This window comes from Salvelinus namaycush, chromosome 29 (assembly GCF_016432855.1).
Source record: "Salvelinus namaycush isolate Seneca chromosome 29, SaNama_1.0, whole genome shotgun sequence".
Lineage (NCBI taxonomy): Eukaryota > Metazoa > Chordata > Actinopteri > Salmoniformes > Salmonidae > Salvelinus > Salvelinus namaycush.
Window position 1 is genome coordinate 20449641 of NC_052335.1, and position 20456 is coordinate 20470096.

The 20456-nt window shown below is 40.8% G+C and overlaps 1 protein-coding gene across 1 annotated transcript; it reads left to right on the top strand.

Annotated features, from left to right (window-relative positions):
* The first annotated feature begins 15760 nt into the window (after positions 1 to 15760).
* LOC120024121 (transcription cofactor vestigial-like protein 2) lies at positions 15761 to 19456 on the top strand. Its single transcript, XM_038968270.1, has 4 exons — positions 15761 to 15847; positions 17244 to 17541; positions 18327 to 18809; positions 19416 to 19456. The coding sequence occupies exons 1-4, from the start codon at positions 15761 to 15763 to the stop codon at positions 19454 to 19456; spliced, it is 909 nt and encodes a 302-aa protein (XP_038824198.1).
* Positions 19457 to 20456: the final 1000 nt, after the last annotated feature.

The window sequence follows — 20456 nt, forward strand, 5'->3', positions numbered from 1 at the left end:
CAGTCCCACAGGTGGCCTACCCAGAGACTGAACTGCTTAGTCACAAAAGATGGAGACACAGCTAGGTTCTACCCAACCATTTTTGTCACTGCTTTACACGGAACTACTTACCTGCACTTCATGGCCGCCATAAGTGGCACAAGGATAAGGAAGACCTTGTAGTTGGGACCGTTGTGATGATTGTGGATGACCAGTCTCCTAGGGCACTCTGGCAAGTTGGAACTGTCAAGTCAGTTATCCCTGGAGCAGACGGGAAAGTGAAGACAGCAGAGATCCAAGTCAAGGACAAACTTATGTCAGGCCTGTTGCTCAACTCATCCAGCTGCCCGCTCTTCCTCAAGAAGCTACTGACCCTTAGCTGGCTTGTCAGTTGAAGCAAATATGTACAACACATTTGGGGGCGGCTGTAAAAACAGCCAGCTAATCTCCTTTCCAACTTTATTTTGGTTTTCCTTTATTTTGGTTTTCCCGGGGTTACTTAGCGTAATACCGGACTAGGCAGGTTCTCAGGCAGTTTGTAGTTTCCATTCTGATGACCAAACTGTCTCGCCTTATTCTACCTCATTAGAAGAAATTGCTTTTCTTTATTGTGCGTACAGCTAAATGTAAGTGCCAAAATCCTGATGTCTTGTTGTTTGGAGCTAAATAGTGACTGTTGTAAATAGGTACCATTTGTGTTAAACTTGCTAGCTAGCTAGCTTGTGTACTCCCGCTAGCGTTAGCATTAGCATTGTCATCCAGAATGCATTCCTATTTCGCATGCTTAATAGCGATTGGCATTTGTTAGCATTTGTCTGTGGTGCTAGGTTATTTTCGGTTGTAGATCGCTCATGCTTATTATGTTTTATACTGTGTAGATATTTCTACATTGCTCTATTGTTCTTCGTGCATCTAGCATGTGTTTGGGTCCACATAGCCTGTTTAGTTGTTGGCATGCAAATAGGCATATATTTTCCCAACTGTGCCATAGCCTAAGTTCTCCTCTTTTCTTTACAGAACCACAATTAGTATCAGAGAGAGTGGTGTTGTATGTGTGTGTGTGGATCTTCATTAAACCCTTGAACTGGAAGTACTGCTTCCTCGTGTTATGAACGGACACCCCATGGTGGTTACTACCGGCCTAAAATCCAGCACCTACATTTTTTATCCCTTTTTATTGGTCCTTCGAATTCATAAACAACCTATATTTTTCAGTTTGTGTCAGCGTTACCCTCCCCTGTAAAGTTCACATTGTTTGGCACCTCACCTCTCCTCCCTCATTCAGAGAATATGAGACAATGGCCTTGGAGACTGAGGAGTACATATTTGTTCACCATCCATGGCAAGCATCCTCCTCAGCTTCAATTAAACAAATTTAAAAACCAAAAGAAAATGATAGAAATCCATTGTGTGGCTGGTCTGTGTACAAACACCAGAGGGATTTAATTGTTTTCTATTTGCACCTGTCTATTTTCAATGTGAATAAGAGGAATATGTTGCATAGTGATCTTTCTCCTCTTAACGAGCCAATTTATGTCTCCTAGGACCTGTGTGGATCTTTTCATCACCAAGCATGCCTTCCCTCTCTGGGCCCTTGTGTCACCTTAAGGCGCTAGCATTATATGAGCATTCAATTAAAGTCTTTAGAGATGGTGGAAAAATGTAGCGCTGCAAAAAAAATAGGAAGACAGTCCTTTTCTTTCCAGCTGGACACTGAAAGAGGCTGAATGATTCTTAATTAGCAGATATGAGGAGGTGTTTAATTAAGGAGATGCTGGGGCAACGATACTGAGACGCTGGCTAATAACAAAAAACTTTAGCCATCCAAAAAGGAGCAAAGCTAAAATGTGAACAATGTTTTTCATATGCTGTATTTTGGCCTGCATAATTACATGTGTTATAGCGACAGGATAAGTGACCTGTGTGACTTCTAACAGATGAATACTTCAGACTGCCCCCTGAGCAACTGTAATATATTCTTTAACAAGTGCCCAGGCAACTGGAATGTTTTCGTCCATCTCTCTTTATCTCTTTCTCTGAGGTAACCATTCTGCTAATCAAGGACAGTTTGGGCCACTGTAAATGGAATGATGGTGGAGCTCAATAATAAAACAAACTCTGTATGTAATTAATGGTTGTTCTCATTATTTTATGTTAATATCTGTAATAATATTTAACCAGAATTACAGTAACCTACAGTGTTCACCTTCTATTTTTCACATTTTGTTGTGATAAAAAGTGTGATTGAAATGGATATAATTGTGACACAAAATACCTCATACAGTCAAAGTTAATAGAAAATTCTATTCATTTTTACAAATGAATTAAAAAAAGAATAACTAAAATGACTTGGCTATATAATTATTCAGCCCCTTTGTTATGGCAAGCCTAAATAATTTCAGAAATCTAAATTTGTTTAACAAATCATATAATAAGTTGCACGGAGTCACTCTGTGTTTAAATTATTTTTTAATGATTACCCCATCTTTGTACCACACACATACAATTATCTGTAAGGTCCCTCAGTCGAGTAGTATATTTCAAGCACAGATTCAACCACAAAGACCGGGGGGCTTTTCCAATGCCATGCAAAGAAGGGCACCTATTGGTAGATTTAAAATAAAAAATCGGACACTTTGAGCATGGTAAAGGTATTAATTGTCCTAAATTTATATTTTTGTCCTATATTTATATTGCATTTATTTATTTATTTATTTTCATCCCAGGCCCCCGTCCCCACAGGAGGCCTTTTGCCTTTTGGTAGGCCGTCATTGTAAATAAGAATTTGTTCTTAACTGACTTGCCTAGTTAAATAAAGGTTAAATTCAAAATTCAAAATAGGCTTTAAATGGTGTATCAAATGGTGTATCAATACACCCAGTCACTACACTCTTGGAAAAAAGGTGCTATCTAGAACCTAAAAGTGTTATTCGGCTGTCCCCATAGGAGAACCCTTTGAATAACCCTTTTTGCTTCCAGGTAGAACCATTTTGGTTTCAGGTAGAACCCTTTTAAGTTCCATGTAGAACCCTTTACACAGATGGTTTTACATGGAACCCAAAAGAGATCTACCTATAACCAAAAAGTGTTCCCCTATGGAGACAGCATTGTAGTTACTACACAGTACTAACCTAAAAGACAGAGTGAAAAGAAGGAAGCCAGAATAAAAATAGAATAACAATATTCCTAAACATGCAGCCTGTGTGCAACAAGGCACTTAACAAGTAATACTGTAAAAATAATTGCCAAAGGAATTAACTTTTTGTCCTGAATACAAAGTGTTATGTTTGGGCAAATCCAACACAGCAACTACTTTCCATATTTTCAAGCATGGTGGTGGGTGCATCATGTTATGGGTATGCTTGTCATCGGCAAGGACTAGGGAGATACTATGCAAACATTTTCGAGATACTAAGTCGAAATTTTTAGATACTAATTCGAAATTTGAGTTATTAGAACATACATATAGGAAATGTTTTTTCATTTGTAGCATTAAGTGGCGATTTCCATCTATCCACGTAGCAGAGATCAGCACAGCAGGGCTGCCGGCAAACGTGTGGGGAGCTGGTTTAATAACAAATATTGCCACAAAAGCGTTGAAAAGAGGGACAAAGTATTGTTGTTTAAACTGATTTGCTTCATGATTTGTCAACTCTAGCACAATTAATCTGTGCTTCAGTCTGATCAACTGTAGCCTACTGATAACAACCACAGCTGCAGGCAGCCTTGAGAAGCCTATGCTCTCTGATCCCGTCTTGCCAGTGGAAGCGAAGCGGTAACGTCATGTATTTATAGCCTAAGCTATGTATTTATAGCCTGAAATATGCCTATTTATTTTGTTAAGAGAAATGTTGTTTATATTCTATGGAGAGTAGTGCCAATATTTTTGTAAATACATCGAGTACATATACCTAGACCTTCTCAATCCAGAATGATTGACTGAAATTAATCAATCAATAGTGATGACATATTGTTTGAGTAACTTTTTACGTAATTACAGATGCAAAGGCCTACACGATGCAACCCTGCATAAAACAAGCTCAGCGTTGTTAGTTCTATTGTCCAATTGCAGTTGCTGTCTAGTTTTTTTGTAACTACATGACCTGATTAGAAAAAATCTGACCCCATCATAGCCAATATAAATCTATTTTACAGCTGATTTGTTACTATTTCCTGTGAACTATGTTTATTACTAGGGTCCGGAGTTTTACCTTGTTAGGCTAGCCCCCCTCCCCCCACCACCACTTTGGGACCTGTGGTGCCCCCTCTGAAGTCACCACACAATGATACAAATAAAGAAACGTAGTATCTCGATATTTGGAGATAGTATCTAATAATATCGATGTCGATACTATCAAAAAATGTCAAGATAGTATCTATATATTTTTTTTAATCTGGTGGCAGAAATCGGCTTCCATACATTTGTTCCAAAAAAGTCAGCACATCCCTCGTTCTCATTTCACAATCTCCATGCGCCCCTCAAAACCCTTTGCTGACCTCAACCTCCAAATAACCGTCCACCCCCCACCCTCCTCCAGCCCTTAGTCCGTTTCTTCGTACTCTTTTTCAGCTGTCCTACTAAGGTTACAGGGACGTTTCTAACTTGGAGCCTGTCCCGGACCGTTGAGATGTGGCCACATGACCGTTGATTCATGGGGACGCCCATAGAGCTGTCACTTTTAAGGCAGGTGTCGAGAAATTGGCAGACCGCTGCGCAATGAAAAAGACTCTGACCTCATCCTGAAATACTGCAATATGATGGCCCTGCTGGTCACAGGACCCAAGGTACTGACATAAAAGGGCTTTTCTAAATATTGAAATGAAATGTGATCAAGTCCAAGGAGACAAGTCCAAAAGTTATGACTTGACATTGTGACAGATAGGGGTGATAGTTTTTAGCCACATTTCTCTCTGATTTCCCATCGCTTTAGCACTCAAAGGTCATGGATGATAAGCCCTGGTGGTTTGGTGATTAGTTTTCCATAAGTATGGATGTGGCTTATTTATTTACAACGTGCTGTAGGAAATGAGGTGGTAACATAAAGTGGTTTACATAAAGTATAGCAGTAGCAGCATAGATCCAATCATTTTTTAGGTTATTCACATTTCTCAGCACCACTAAAATATATCATACATTTTCCCTCCCATCCTTTAAACAGCTAAATTCCTTGTTTACAAGATGTGTCCAGTTTTATTGAGACACCACAGGAATCAGGAATTTGTGTCATGCAGAATATGATCTTGCAAATGCAACACTGTTTAACACTGAAGGCATAACTGTAACATTTCTGAGAGGAGAGCGCCAGACCAGACCATTATTCTTAAGTATTTCCCACAGATTTGACAATCATTACCGTTTTGTTACCCCATTCCTCCAAACCATCATTTAAGTGAATCTTAAGCCACCCGTCCACCCTTCAGAACACATATGGGGAGTGTTAAGTGGAACAGGGGAGACGGGGGAGATTTGCCACTCTACAGGGGGAGAGAGACCACACAAAAACAGCTACTGTACAGACACAGACAGACAGACGGACGGACGGACGGACGGACGGACGGACGGACGGACGGACGGACAGACAGACAGAATATTCTCCCTCGTGACTAATTACAGCAAATCACTTTCCAGCCCCCGGTGCCTGCCTCGCGCTCCGTGCCGTATCGGTGGTTGTGGGCAAGAATCTAGATCCCGGAAAAAGTATAATGGTGAGAGTGGACTGCTACGCTGATCTGATCCCCGTAACCCCGTAGGTCCTGCTGAAGGCTGGGAAGCATGGTGGTTTAAGCTTAAGATTCTCAAGATTCCCCACAACATAGCAGCAATGCTTTAGAGAGTTTCTGCAGCTTGTTATGGGAGATGCCTGGGATGGTTCTTGTAGTGTATATTTTCATTTAGTCTGAATGCTTGGCACACTCTCATCATAAACAGAGGCCTAGGTAGACATAGATGGCATACTTGGTTTGCACTTCATGTGATGAAAGAAACCATTCATTAACATATCTAATTTACATAGCTGGGAGAGTAGTTAAGAACCCAACCGCTATAATGAATATTCCTAGACAATAATAGAAATATGCAGAGTGCGAATTATACCTGTGACAATCATAGGTCTATATTTTTTTACGGAATCTCTGTGGAAATTGAACAACAAAAAATGAATTACCTTTTAATTTGGCATGAACAATCCTGATGTTTTCCTCTTATTGTCAAACGAATCACTTCAAAAAATAGGCCACCTGTGCATGTTCGTCCACTCCTAAATAATTCCAGCATCCAAACAGTGCACTGTGCACTGGTGCCATTTGATGAATGGAAAGAGACATCTGTTACAAAACACCAACATGTTTAATGACATTCGACGATAGTCAATGGGTCTACACTATTGTAGCCTGAATTAGTTGATGCGTCTTGCTGACAAAATATGGCATTTTAAACAAATAGGATAATGGTTAAATTACCATTATTTAGAGAGCCCCCCCGTAATTCACACTGGAAATATGTCTCCTTAGTATATTACCTGATTAACCTACTGCAAACAGAATCTCAGGATATTCTCAATATTTATATCAATATAGTTCAGTGCAATTTTGCAATTGTTAGTAGACCTATATTAAATATGCATTTAAACTGAAATGTACATATTCAATTATAATAAATAAATGCAATTTGCCATAAAATATGTGTTCATATTTGGACAGTTCTTGGACAGTGCCCTCATTATTGTACACACCATGAAAGTTATTCATATTAAATTCACAATTCAAATAATAAAATAAATGACAATAAATTGAGAATACATTTCAGTGAACATGCAGGCCTACATAAAGCACCTTAACCTGTTAAAATGTAAAGGCAATATGTAAAGTTTGATGATTGAAACCGTTACACTCTGTATCCACATAAATGCCCCTCACCATTCACATACAAAATATAAGATAATTTAATGTTTTTACGAGCAGGTCAAGGGTGACCTGCTTGTACAATGGGGTAGCTGTCATGTGCACCCAAGTTGTGTATTCCATTCTCCCCATGTCTGTCATGCACCTTGTTTCCAAGTATGGTCACTATGAGGGAGCTGTCACTTCGGGCCTTTGTGGGAAATTAATGGCCAACAGAGAAGGGCAAAAAAGACGGGACAGCTGCCTCTGTCACCACCCAGACAGGGTGGCTGTGAAAAGGGCCCACGCTCTGGTGCAACGTCCCTCAGAAATGCTTTTTGGTTAATCAGATTTTGCTGTCAGCAGCTGTCTTTCATATTTTCACATTTTCTTGGGCTGTGTGCATTATCACCCCTGTCTATCCCATGCAGGACTGGGGTTTGATTTGAACCCAGTTAGGATCAGGGCTAGAAAGCTCGGAAGCTATAATATGATACAGTATGTTCCATGTTTCACCTATTGTATATCCTGGAATCTTAACATAACAGTAAAATAATGTCTCTTCAGTCCTTTAGCTCTCTAGAGAGATATGTCACATGGTGTGTAAGGTAAGACGTTTGGTTTGTCCAAAGGGGAGGAGGGTTGGGGTCTGCCCAACTTGCATTCACGTTCAGTTGGCCATGTCTGCAAACTAAGTCATGCGAAAACAAGGAGAGTGGACAGACAGCAGTGGGTTTGCCTCATCAGTCCGCGGTGGCCCCTATAAATAAGCCACAAGTGTGACCGAACTGATGTAGCCAAGCCCAAATTCCAGCACATGGATTGCCAGTGGCCTTCAGTGGGCTTCTTCAATTCTATGGGCATTTAGACACCCATTTATACTGAACAAATATATATAAACGCAACATGTAAAGTGTTGGTACCATCTTTCATGAGCTGAAATAAAAGATACCAGAAATATTCCATATAAACAAAAAGCTTATTTCTCACAAATGTTGTGCATACATTTGTTTACATCCCTGTTAGTGTGCATTTATCCTTTGCCAAGATAATCCATCCACCTGACAGGTGTGGAATATCAAGAAGATGATTAAACAGCATGATCATAACAAAGGTGCACCTTGTGCTGGGGACAATAAAAGGTCACTCCAAAATGTGAAGTTTTGTCACACAACACAATACCAAAGAAGTCTCAAGTTTTGAGAGAGCGTGCAATTGGCATGCTGACGGCAGGAATTTCCACCAGAACTGTTGCCAAAGAATTGAATGTTAATTTCTCTACCATAAGCTGCCTCCAATGTCATTTTAGAGAATCTGGCAGTACGTCCAATCGGCCTCATAACCCCAGACCACGTGTAACCACGCCAGCCGAGGACCTCCACATCCGTCTTCTTTAACTGCTGGATCGTCTGAGACCAGCCACCCGGGCAGCTGATGAAACTGAGGAGTATTTCTGTCTGTAATAAAGCCCTTTTGTGAGGAAAAACGGATTCTGATTGTCTGGGCCTGGCTCCCCAGTGGGTAGGCCTATGCCGTCCCGGGCCTATGCCCATTTTTGTTTTTGTTCAGCATAGAAATCTGTTGTTGTACCATACAATACCATATCATGTGAACATGTACAGAATCAAAACAAAAGTTTAAAAAAAATGTACAATATATATTTTATAGATATTATGTTTTTTGATCCGTTTAATATATATATATATATACATATTTACCAAGCAGGTAAAGTCATGCAGATTTATAATTGAATAAACCACATTTGTAGTGTTTTGCAGCAATATCTGAAAACGTGTACTTCCCAGACCCATCATCATTATAACCTTGTGGTCGAGGACTTTCTCTTCAACTGGTAATGAACAGTTTTATAAAGGTTTTTCAACTCAAGTTAGATTCCATTTACCAATAAGTGCTTTTTCAAAGTTACCACTGGATGCTAACCTAGGGACATAACAGTATTGAGCAGAGAGAGATTCTCTTCTCAAGGTATCCTGTCTTCTGCTCCTAATGGCCCAGGATAAAAGAGGTGTTGAAATGAGGGCCACAATGGGGGATTCAGAGTGCAAGGACAAGCCTGCCCATTCGGTCTGCACAACCTTTTAAACTCAATCAAATCAGTCCGGTTGCATTGTGTTTAATTGTATATATTTCTACTGCCTTGTTGCAGCCAATGAGGAAATATCTCTCCATCTCTCCTCGTCCTTGCAGATATTTTCCTCACAAAAAGATTACCATTCACTGGTAGCTGTACTGTGCAGAGGACAGATACAGTACAGAAGCGAAAGTTGTAGGTGTGACATTGTTACGACTTTGAGTTTGATGTGCACTCAATATTAATGGATTTTTTCTAACTCCCACTTATGACAGTATGAACGGCAGCCGTCATTCCTAATGATTTTGTAATGAAATCTGTCATAGGAGAGACAAGGCAAAGCATGTAAAGATTGACACACACAGAACTTTATCCACTGTGAGACACTGATATAAGCAGTCACGATGTAATCAGTCAGTGATGTGGGGTCCAGTGGTATACCGTGCCACTTGGGCCAGGTGATATCTGATTAGCCATGGGCGTGTTTCAAAGTCCAGAGAGGCCAGGGGCCATAGCCAGACGATTACAAACTGCCTGTATTTACTACACACACAAACACCCTGTTGCATCCTGCACCCACACTCACTATACCCCGCTACCCCTCACACACCCACACACATTCAATACACACCCCTACCCCGCACACACACACATACATACACATACACACACTGTACCCCACACCTCGTCCGTCCCCCACATCGCCAGCCCTGTCCCTCCAGCTGTCTCCTGAATCACAGTACTGATGGATGGCACATGACCATGACACTCACGTCGCCTTTGTTGGAAGTAAGCGTGTGTTGTTACAACCGGGCCACCCTAATTTTAACTGCTAATGGGCTTGCCCCTTTCTGGATCCAGGTCCCCTCCAGAAATAGGAGGCGCAGTGACAGTCATGGGTTTGACAAGGGGCCAAGACGCCAGCCAAAACACATTTGAGCCGGATGGAATTTCTTGCCCCTGTAAAAATGTGGCACTAATATATTTCTCCCTAATTTCTTCCTGACTACTCCCCAAATGCTTGCTCGTCACCCGCACACCACATCCTTCAACCCCACCCTCAACCTTATAGTGTCCCTCACCCATAAAACTGTCAGGAAAAGATATGAGTTCAATATGCAACAGGAGCCTGGTGACATAACGTGTGGTTGTTGTTATGCGGGTTTCTGTGGAGGGGGCAGTAGTGCACGTTTATCACACGCACTCTGCCGCCAAGCCAAACCCATGACAACTTAGCATGGCACCACTTGAATGGAAAGGAAATATTTTTATGCTAATCACCTTTCAATAATATTTCCTCATACACGAGGAAGACACACACTCACTGCAGACACACACACTCTACAGAGAGTTAATAGTAACACACCCTTTACCTTTACCTTATGAAACATTCATGAAGTTATGGAACAAATGTATTTCCTACAATTGACATAATATGATAGGGGTTTTGTGTAGACAGTATTGCACGTAATGAGAAGCTGAAGCACATCTAGCAAGATCTCTCTTTTTAAACCTAACCTCTCAGCCAGGGTACACCAAGGTTGCCTGGGCTACAACTGCGTAGAACAAATAACAATGAGTGATACAACCAGGTTTGAATAAGTTTGCTCGTGTTGAATCATCTCATTCAAGCTTTACAACATTTTCAAGTTAAAGTTAGGGTTAGACCTTGTAGGCAGAATACATCACCAACAACCAGCATTGATTTGCCTCAGTGTGTTCTCTAAGATGGAGAATCAGTCATCATATTATCTGAATCACCCGAATCTCAGATTAAATTTATTCTCAGACTTTCAATGCCTTTTCAATCATGTGTCTAAGATGGTGTATTGTCATTATGCCTCACAGAAGAGACACATTTGAAGACTAAACCAGTAAGAAACCAGTCCCTGAACTGTCAAGGTTTTCTGATACAGAGCTGTGGACATGGTCTTTTCAGCTTCTGCACAGAGAACAAAAAATCCCTGTCCAGTACAGTCTTTCAAATATTTTTTGAAAGGGTTGGCCTTGCTTTTCTTGGTTTGAATTCTAAATGAAATCTTTCTAAGTTAAAATAACACTGATTTAAAAAAGGAAAGAAAATAAAAGGTACATTGGTCGTCTTAGAGGACATTTACATGATGACCAAGACCAACATGAAATAACAGGGAAACTATCATTAGTTGATAAATCTAATTAAAATAATCATTAGCAATCTAGTAAAAGTCTAGGGAAGGGCTGGTCATGTTTTACATGACTTCATTTTGACTTTCTACATACAGTTCTCTTGCTGTGTTTTCCCTAATGGGGAGTGCAACTGTACATTGTCCTGGTTCAGCACATATACAACTTACAGTCACCCTGGTAGTTTTTCAATAAATTATATTAGACTAATGTCAGGCATGTCCAAAGGAATGAATGGGTGAATGAATGGAGTCAGTGTGAATGCATAAGCCTGGAAGCGGCCTAGCAGCAGGTCCACAGCTGACGCTTCCTACTCGCTCCATTCAAGAGTCACCCCAGTGTCTTTGGATTTCCACATTTCCTCCCCAGGCCGGACCACAACTTCATCGCCGCCTACTACTAGCGACAGGTGTCTCTGCCACGAGAAGGGGTTGCTGGGCCTCTACTGTAAGTTTCAAGCTTCTCTTATGCCATGTTGTGCTATGTAGTCAGAGCTCTGGCGAATCAATTGGACACACTGCGTCCTAATTGTGTCATAATATTACTGGTCCCGATGTAGCAGGCCTCATATTCAGAAGATGAAGTGCTTTGATTAGAAACGAGTGCGGGTTTCTTTTTTCTTTGTGTTCATTACATGCATTTTAAATGATCATTGGCTCAAACAAAAAAGCTGTGTACCGCCTAGGATTTGACCTATGACCCTTGAACTTTCCCCCTGGTCCTGGGCTGTATGTGCCTGTTCTGTGCTCTTTAATGGTTTCCTCATATGCTGCTCGGCCTTGTGTGGCAGTGGGGCTGTGTGTCTGGGACAGGTGTCACAATATCCCTCCTGAAACAGAAACTCTCTGTTTCGCATTTCACACTGGAAGTCCCATATCTAAAACGGTTGCTGTGGTCACATGGAGTGTAGGTATTAACACCTATGTCACACTACCAGAACACCACAAACCCAATGATGATCAATGATCATTCCTCATACACAACATGGAAGTCATTTCATATGACAAGGAATTGTCACCAATAACCTTCAGCATAATTTATTTGAGGAGTCAGTTGTAATATAATAAAATAGTTATACAAGCAGTTTGAAGAGTTTTAATCTAGTTGTAAATATTTTAATGTTTTGTAGAGATCCTGAAATAACTAGAGAGTGATAATAATTATGTTAATTCATAATGAATTTTTAAATGCTGGAACTAAAACACCGGCCACACAAGACAATGATTAGCGCTGCAAAAAAACTATAAAACATATCCTACTAATATATTCAGTCCTCATTTTGCAGTCCCCTCCTACCATACCCTCCTTCAGCTACTATGTAAAGTACATGTTTGCATTCCTCGTTCACTTCAGGCTTTCTCTGGCAATACCTTTGTGTGCCGCTCCTTTCATCCCCTCATCTATCCCCCCCACCCCCTCACCCCTCCACCCACACCCCCACCTTCTCTCCTAGTCGGTAGCCTTGGGAGGAGCCAGGCATATTACCTGTAAATGGAAGGTCAGGGCCAAGGATCCCTCTCCATCAGGGGACCAAACAATGCTTTTAGACTTGAGTCTTGGTCTAGGCAGCCCCGTGTTGAACATAACAATAAATAAAAGCAGTCTGTGAGGTGCCCTCCCCCTCCCTTCCTTTCCAGACCCCTATCTACTACCTTCCATTAGATGTGTTAAATGTGCTGTTGTCTCGGCGAGTTAGCTCCTATTAGCGCGGTGTTAACCCTCACCACCCATTTCTTGTCTTTAAGCTGTTGTGTAGAACGAAAAACACGTTGCGTTACACTGACATCAGAAATGGAAATGTATTGCAAATGGTACTATTATCTGACTGACTGAAAGTTGAGCTCTGACCGAGTCTAATGTATAACGCGCAGGAAAGGAAATACATTTATCATAGTCCCTTATCACGCAGTATCCCTCAACAATAACCCTCCTGACCATTTCACTACCACCTGCAGTGGATTCTCATGTCAATTATTTGGCTAACTGAAAATGATATAGGCCACTGATGAACTCTTACAACTTTGAAATATAAGATGATAAGTGTATGAATAAGTTGAATAAGTGCTAGAATACACAGCCATTCTAAAAAGGTAGAGTACGTTGTTTGTAGACCTGAGGCAATGTGCTCAGTAGACTGTAGACAAAACAGGAGGATAAAGTCAGTATGTGTTGCATGTGCCCAGAGTGTTACTTCCAACCATGCAGTGGTGCTGGGAGTCAGTTTCCATCTGAAAATCCAGAGCTGTTAATTGTGAGTTAAAGAGGGCTGATGTGTGAGGGGCCTGGTTCTCCCAGACACAGCGCAGGGCTGGCAGAGCAGAGCGGGTGGTGGTTTCCCCCATGGTCATGTTTCTGCCACAGCCAACAAGGTTAATTGAGTGCAAAGACACTCTCTTATCCAACTCGCCATCAGAGGGCTAGAATCATCTTTACCTTGGATTTCCTTTATATGGTTTATCCAGCATCAGACATGTTTTGTAGGATATGTTAAAAGGTTTGTCTCCCTTCAATTGTTGAAACATTTAAAGAAATACAGTGAGCTCCAAAAGTATTGGGACAGTGACAATTTGTTGTTGTTGTCTTGGTTCTGTAATCCAGAACTTTGGATTTGAACCGTTTAGAAATTACACCACTTTTTGTACATAATCCCCCAATTTTTATTGTGTAATTTTGGAGTCATTTTTATTGTAAATAAGAATAGAATATGTGTCTAAACACTTCTACATTAATGTGGATGCTACCATAATTACATATAGTCCTGAATGAATCTTGAATAATTATGAGTGAGAAAGTTTTACAGATGCACAAATATCATACCCCCAAAACATGCTAACCTCTCACCATTACATTAACAAGGGATGTTAGCATTTTGGGGGGTTATGATATTTGTGCATCTGTAACTCATCATTATTTACAATCCATTCAGGACGACCCATAATCATGGTCGCATCCACATTTATTAGAAACATATTCTATTATTATTTACCATAAGTGACCATTCATTTCTATTGGGGACAAAATAATGTGAAACACAACCAAAACAAACAGCAAATGCATCCAACAATTTTGTAGAGACAAAAGCTTGACGTAATCATTGCATGCCAGGAATATAGGACCTAATACTAAACTTTGGACTAATTTAATACACATATTTGTCCCAATACTTTTGGTCCCCTAAAACTATGTACAAAAAGTGCTGAAATTTCTAAACGGTTCACTATGAATGAAAATACCCTCAAATTAAAGCTGACAGTCTGCACTTTAACCTCATAGTCATTGTTTCATTTCAAATCCAAAGTTCTGGAGTACAGAGCCAAAACAACAACAACAAAAATGTCACTGTCCCAATACTTTTGGACCTCACTATATTTATGGTGGAAAAACCATTTGTCCAAGCCCCAATGACCATGAAAGCAGAGAGAGTCTTTGGATATGAATAGTCATTACCTGTCTCACTTTGTTCACAATAGACTAGAGCAGCATTTTTGTAATGTTAATACCTTCATTCCAGTTCCATTATTGTTTGTCGTGAAATTATTATTATTATCATTCAAACTCTAGGTAATCCGTTCTGACCCCGACAAACTATTTAACCTCTGACCTTGGAATCTGACAGGCCACTGAAGGATTGTGACACTCTGTACTGTGTGGGGCTGGAGCCCTGCATTCCTCTCATTCATTTATTTGAACTGTTTACATAGACAATTAACACCAACAACGATCACTATGTTACATTCCTTATGTTGAAATTCCTGACTCGTATTGTACTCATTTGGGGGAAATTTGTATGAATAAATGTATTGTTCCAATTAATAGATCTACATACTTTTGACAGCCGTACAGGCTGCATGTACTGCCTGATATAATGTACACTGAGGGATTATTTTAAAAGCCTCCATTGCAAAGGATATAACACAGTCTTATTAATAGGCCTTTACAGCTTACCACAGAGCCATGAACGTTATGCGACAGATCCATGGGTTTCTATCCTGGCCCATCAAACTATAAAAGTATTAGAATATAATATAAAAAAAAGTTTTATTCACAATATTTTGTATCATACTCTCTCATTTGTGGCAACCAGTGAATGACTAGCCTTATGTAAAGACAATATAAATGAGCTACAAATATAATACACATATGTGTGTGAAATTAGCATATTGGCGTGTAATATAGATTAAATGCAAGTAACAAGCAGGTGCGTATCAAATGAATTCATTCCAGGTAACAGTCGATATCAGTAAACATTTAACTTGTTACTAAGCGGCCTACCCTATTTGGCAGAGCTCCATTGTATTTCATTTAGCATCTCGCATCTCATGACAGTAATGAAATGTTCATTGCAGACTTTCAGAAGACAAAATACACCAGCTTGTGAAGTGCTTTTGCTCCCTCATTGGTCAGATGCAGGCTCGTCCAGAGACACTTCAAAACCGCTGGCTGTGTAATGTCTTTACTTTCCCCCGCCACGCGCTCCCTGTCGCACTGACGTAGCGTTAAGAAGGCAGGACGCGCAGCGCAATTGGGATAGAAATGCAGCTCTCCAACGTCCCAAATTACTTTAATCTCTCCCCGTTTAGGAAATTACAGCCCTACAATCTGCTTATTCTGTCAAGTTATTATCCGTGAGAATTCGCTTTTTTCGCCATGAGCTGCTTGGATGTTATGTATCAAGTGTATGGTCCACCACCTCAGCCTTATTTTTCTGCAGCATATAGCCCATATCATCACCAGGTATGTTATTTCTTGTGTTGTTTCGCTTCTTGGCAGATTTAGTGCACGGAAACTTTTGTAAAACTTGTGTGGAATGAAACTTTCATCGCGCATTATGGCGCGTCATTAGGTCTCTCTAGGCAACTGTATTTTGGCAATGGTCACTTTAAAAATTATTCTGCATGACAGCCGTCGGTCAATTGGGAACCAATAGTCCCTTCCGACAGTTATCTATTTAATAATAATAATTTATTAGCCTATTGACAATGCTAGGCCAACTTTTGATTGTTATTGAGGATTCATTAATGAATAATGATAGCCATACCTCCTTATATTGTTATTGACTATATCGAATCTGCGTGATAATATTTTAGTTGATGTAAGTGTTTATAAGTGTTTTAAACCAACTTATTTTTCAAGTTGTTTATAGATATGCTCTCTGTCTTGCTAAATCGGATCGCTCAGGCTAGGCTACTGAATTTGTTGTGTCTATATTCTATTGCTATTTAGGATATTTTGCTATGTGTAAGTTAGGACTATTCGTAATATGTCGGTTACATTGAAATAGCCAAGGCCTTTATTAACCAATCAAAACAAAATGGTGATGGGTCATTAATAGATTGTAGGCTTCGTTACCACTTTAATTAACCGTTCGTCAAGTCGAAGTTGGATGCAATTTAGGATTCTTTACATTCACAACAATTATTTTGTTACCGTGTAACATTTTTCATAACTTGCAATGAGCAAGGGCAGTTGAAAATTGAATAAACAGTGCTCTGGTAACGATTTCGTTTAAGCATATCCGGTGATTACTGTAAGTTAAGTTAATGCTTGTGCATGCACAAGAACCAGTTCGGCCTATATGGACTATTCGTTTTCCAGACGTGCATTGGTGCTACGGCCCTTTAAATGTTTGCAACTTTCTTAAAACCTCTCACAGTCAATACACAAATGCAGATCTTCGTTTGCACGGAGAGCTGGTTTTCATATTTCAAATAGGTCGAACGTTTTCTTTAAATTGAGTGAATATGCACAGAGAGAATGGAATAATGGCATTCATTCAAAACTCTCCAATGTCCATAATTAACAAATTAACTGAGTTGCGATATGTTCAGGAATTTAAATGCAATAACTTTGTTCTTGAATCCAACCACTGCCTCCTCTAAAAAAAAGTTTGAGTAGGCCTGTGAATGAGGAGAGAACCATGCTTTTATTTTTAATATACCACACACAGAGGCCACAATATAATGCGCAACTGTTGGACAATAATGAAAAGCGCAAAAATGTCACACGTGGTCACCCAAATGTGCAGGTGAAATTCAAGTAGATCATTTGTAACTTGATGCCTTGATAGGAATTCATATCTAATACATGTCAAGGCTGTTACATTCTGACGTTTTTTTATCGGATGTTTCAGAAATTGGCATTTTATTCCAAAATGCAAGAAGCGCAAGAGAGCATCAGCGGGAGCAGCTCGTTCTCGAACCTCGCGGGTCCGACGATAAAGGAGGAGGACTGCGCGCGCGAGAAAGATCACCCTCCGGAGGCCGAGTACCTGAACTCGCGGTGCGTGCTCTTCACCTACTTCCAGGGGGACATCAGCTCAGTGGTGGACGAGCACTTCAGCCGGGCCCTCAACCAGCCCACCAGCTACGTCCCCGGGTCGGTCAGCAACAAGTCCATACGAGGTAGACCTACATCCACCTCTCGGAGAGGTGCCGATCACAGAACCACTCCAAACACATGTTCGCGCGCGGGGTTTCATTTCACCCCAAAACGGTGTATTTAGGCTACATAGAAGATAAAGGAAACGTTTTCATAAATATTTGCATTAATTTGGCAAGTAGGCCTAGGTCTTGCATGCAAGTGAGTTCTTGGTTTTTGGTATATTATTGTGTTCACATTCTACTAAAATAAACTGCCTTTTAAAAGTTTGGATTTTAGAACAAATCAATGAATCCCATGTTTTGCTCCCATAGTTTCAGTTGGCAGTCATTCACTCTCATTTGTGTTTGATCAAAATTACAAAGGAATCAGAAAGTCAAACAAAATTGATGGGCATGATGAATTGCTGTAAATAAGGAAGTTGAAAATATAATCACATGGGTTCTGTGGAATTTAGGGCTCAGACTTGTTCACTATATTGTAGGGGAACCTGTAGTGAGGGTTTGGTATAATTTTTCTGTTGCATGTTACTTCCTTAATTAACAAAAATGTAATTCTATGACCAATATTACACAGCCAAACATTCTCCAATTTTGATCAACCATCAGAAATTATGGACAACAACAACGATATTCATCCATGCATCTTTTCCATCATGTTCTCCTTTATTTCATCCTTACAACTGAATTGATCATTGAATGATCCGTCTTTAAGCTCTGCTATTTTACCACATCCTCAGAACAGGCTTATCGATCCTCATCCACAGATACGTTCATAGTCTTTACCATTTAATTGATCTGTGATTGAGCATTTCAGTGTGTCTGTGGTTTCCCAGATGGATCATTCCCGATGAGCCAGAGGAGTTTCCCTCCGTCCTTCTGGAACAGTGCGTACCAGCCCTCCTCCATGAGCAGTGCCTTAGGAGCCTCCCACTCAGAGATACCCTTCCCTGGGGACCCTTACTCCTCCGCCACCCTACACAGCCACCTCCACCATGCTACCCCAGAGCCCTGGCACCACTCACACCACCACCACCACCACCACCCCTACTCACTTGGCGGGGCCATCGGCACCCAGGGCTCCACCTACCCTCGACCCAGCATGCATGAGGTGTATGGCACGCACTTTGACCCCCGCTACAGTTCTCTGCTGGTGCCCTCCGTACGGCCGCTCCGGCTCCCTCAATCCACTGTCCCCGGGCCGAGCGCCTCACCGTGTGACATTGGGAAGAGTGAGCCAACCAGCTCGGCCTGGACCGGGACCTTCACCGGGGCAGGGGCAGACATCAGCCAGAGCATCGGCCTCAATGTAGACGCAGGTAATAATAGCAGTAACAACAAAAACACACTCTTCATAAAGGAGTAGTGGTTCCAAGGGCACTTCAGAATAGCCTTCATTATTTGATTGTCCCCAAACATGCGTGACTACTATTGTGGGCTCTACAATTCATTTAAGATAGAAGTTAAGAAACGTTGCGACGCCTTACACCAGGGTTATCCTTACATTCATAACACAATGTAGGGTTTCTTTCTACCTGGGAAAACTGTTGTCTTTTCAAGGCCACTCTCCAACACTAAGAAAGACCATGTCTCTGTGTTTTAACAGGTTAAGTTCTCTGTCTCTGTTCTCTGTTTCCTGGGAGGCAAAATGTTTTTTTTTTTACACTTTTCTGCTTCAAGGCTTCCTGCTTCTACCTTTAAGACATTTGATCTCCCTCTTCCTAATCGTCTTCTCTTGCCCTCCCTTCTCTTCTCTCTTTTTTCTCTTTCCTGTCCTCTCAGGTCTGCAGGCCCAGGATAAGAGCAAGGACTTGTACTGGTTTTAAAGCTCTGCTGCCCTCCAGGCTTGAGCTGGCCTCTGTGTTTCTCTGCACTGTGTGATATTGACAGACATTTTCTGTAACAGATTCTAATCTCACTTGCAGCTCGACGCTACACCCTCTGTGGCGGAAAAATCCTCAGCTGAAATTACGCCATTGTGGATACCATCTGCTGGAAATGCAGTGGACAAGGGAGAGAATCTAAAACTGAGTCTCTCCTACTTAAGAGAAAGGAGGGCAGGACTTGCTGGACAGCATGCCAGAAATACTAAGTGTTGTGACTGACAACTTTTATCTGGCCAAGACTGAACACTTTCAACTCCTCCAAAGAGGACACTTGTTGAAAAATAAAACAAATATGGTGAATGTGTGAAACTGGAACATCAAAAATGAGATTTGACAAGAGCATAGTCAGAGACTGGACAAACATTATTTGCCATTGTTGTTTTTCTATCCGTGAAAGGAGAGGAGCAAGAGAGAGGAGCATTCTCTAACATGACTGAAGTGAGCACTGGCTATTTGAAGCCACTTGACTCTATCTATATTGCTCCCCAGCAGCTGTCAACGACAACTGTTTCAGAACTCAACGGACACACACAATCGTAGTGTCACTGCACAGTGTTTGACGGGGGCTCCGGACTTCATAAAAGGAGCATTTTGTCAAATCTGAACCCCGACCCACAGGGAACAACTGGTTTGACTGGTGATTTTGAGGGGGAAGGGTGGACAGGTGGTAGCAGAAGTGGACACACACAACTGTGCTATGTATGTATGTCTGTGTGTGATCTATGGGCAGCTCTATACATGTGTAGGATCTTAATTTGATCACCCTGTTGCAGGATCACTTTTTTCTAACTTGTAGCGTATGTGTGGTTTAAAAAGGCTTCTGAAATTTGTAATTTCCACTTTGAAATTTCAGAGTTGATTTTCTCTTATGAAAAATTGATCAATCCCTACACTAATGTCCATTAATTATAATCCACATAATAATTCACATTTCCTGTTGCTGCAGGATTATTTTCCTGCTTTACCAATTCTGGCTCAAATTAAGATCCTACATCTGTGATAATGTTGTATTTAAGATTTGGATCTTTATAAACTTATTCCTCATTGTTTTTCAGTCATCCCAGGTATTTTGCAAAGTCA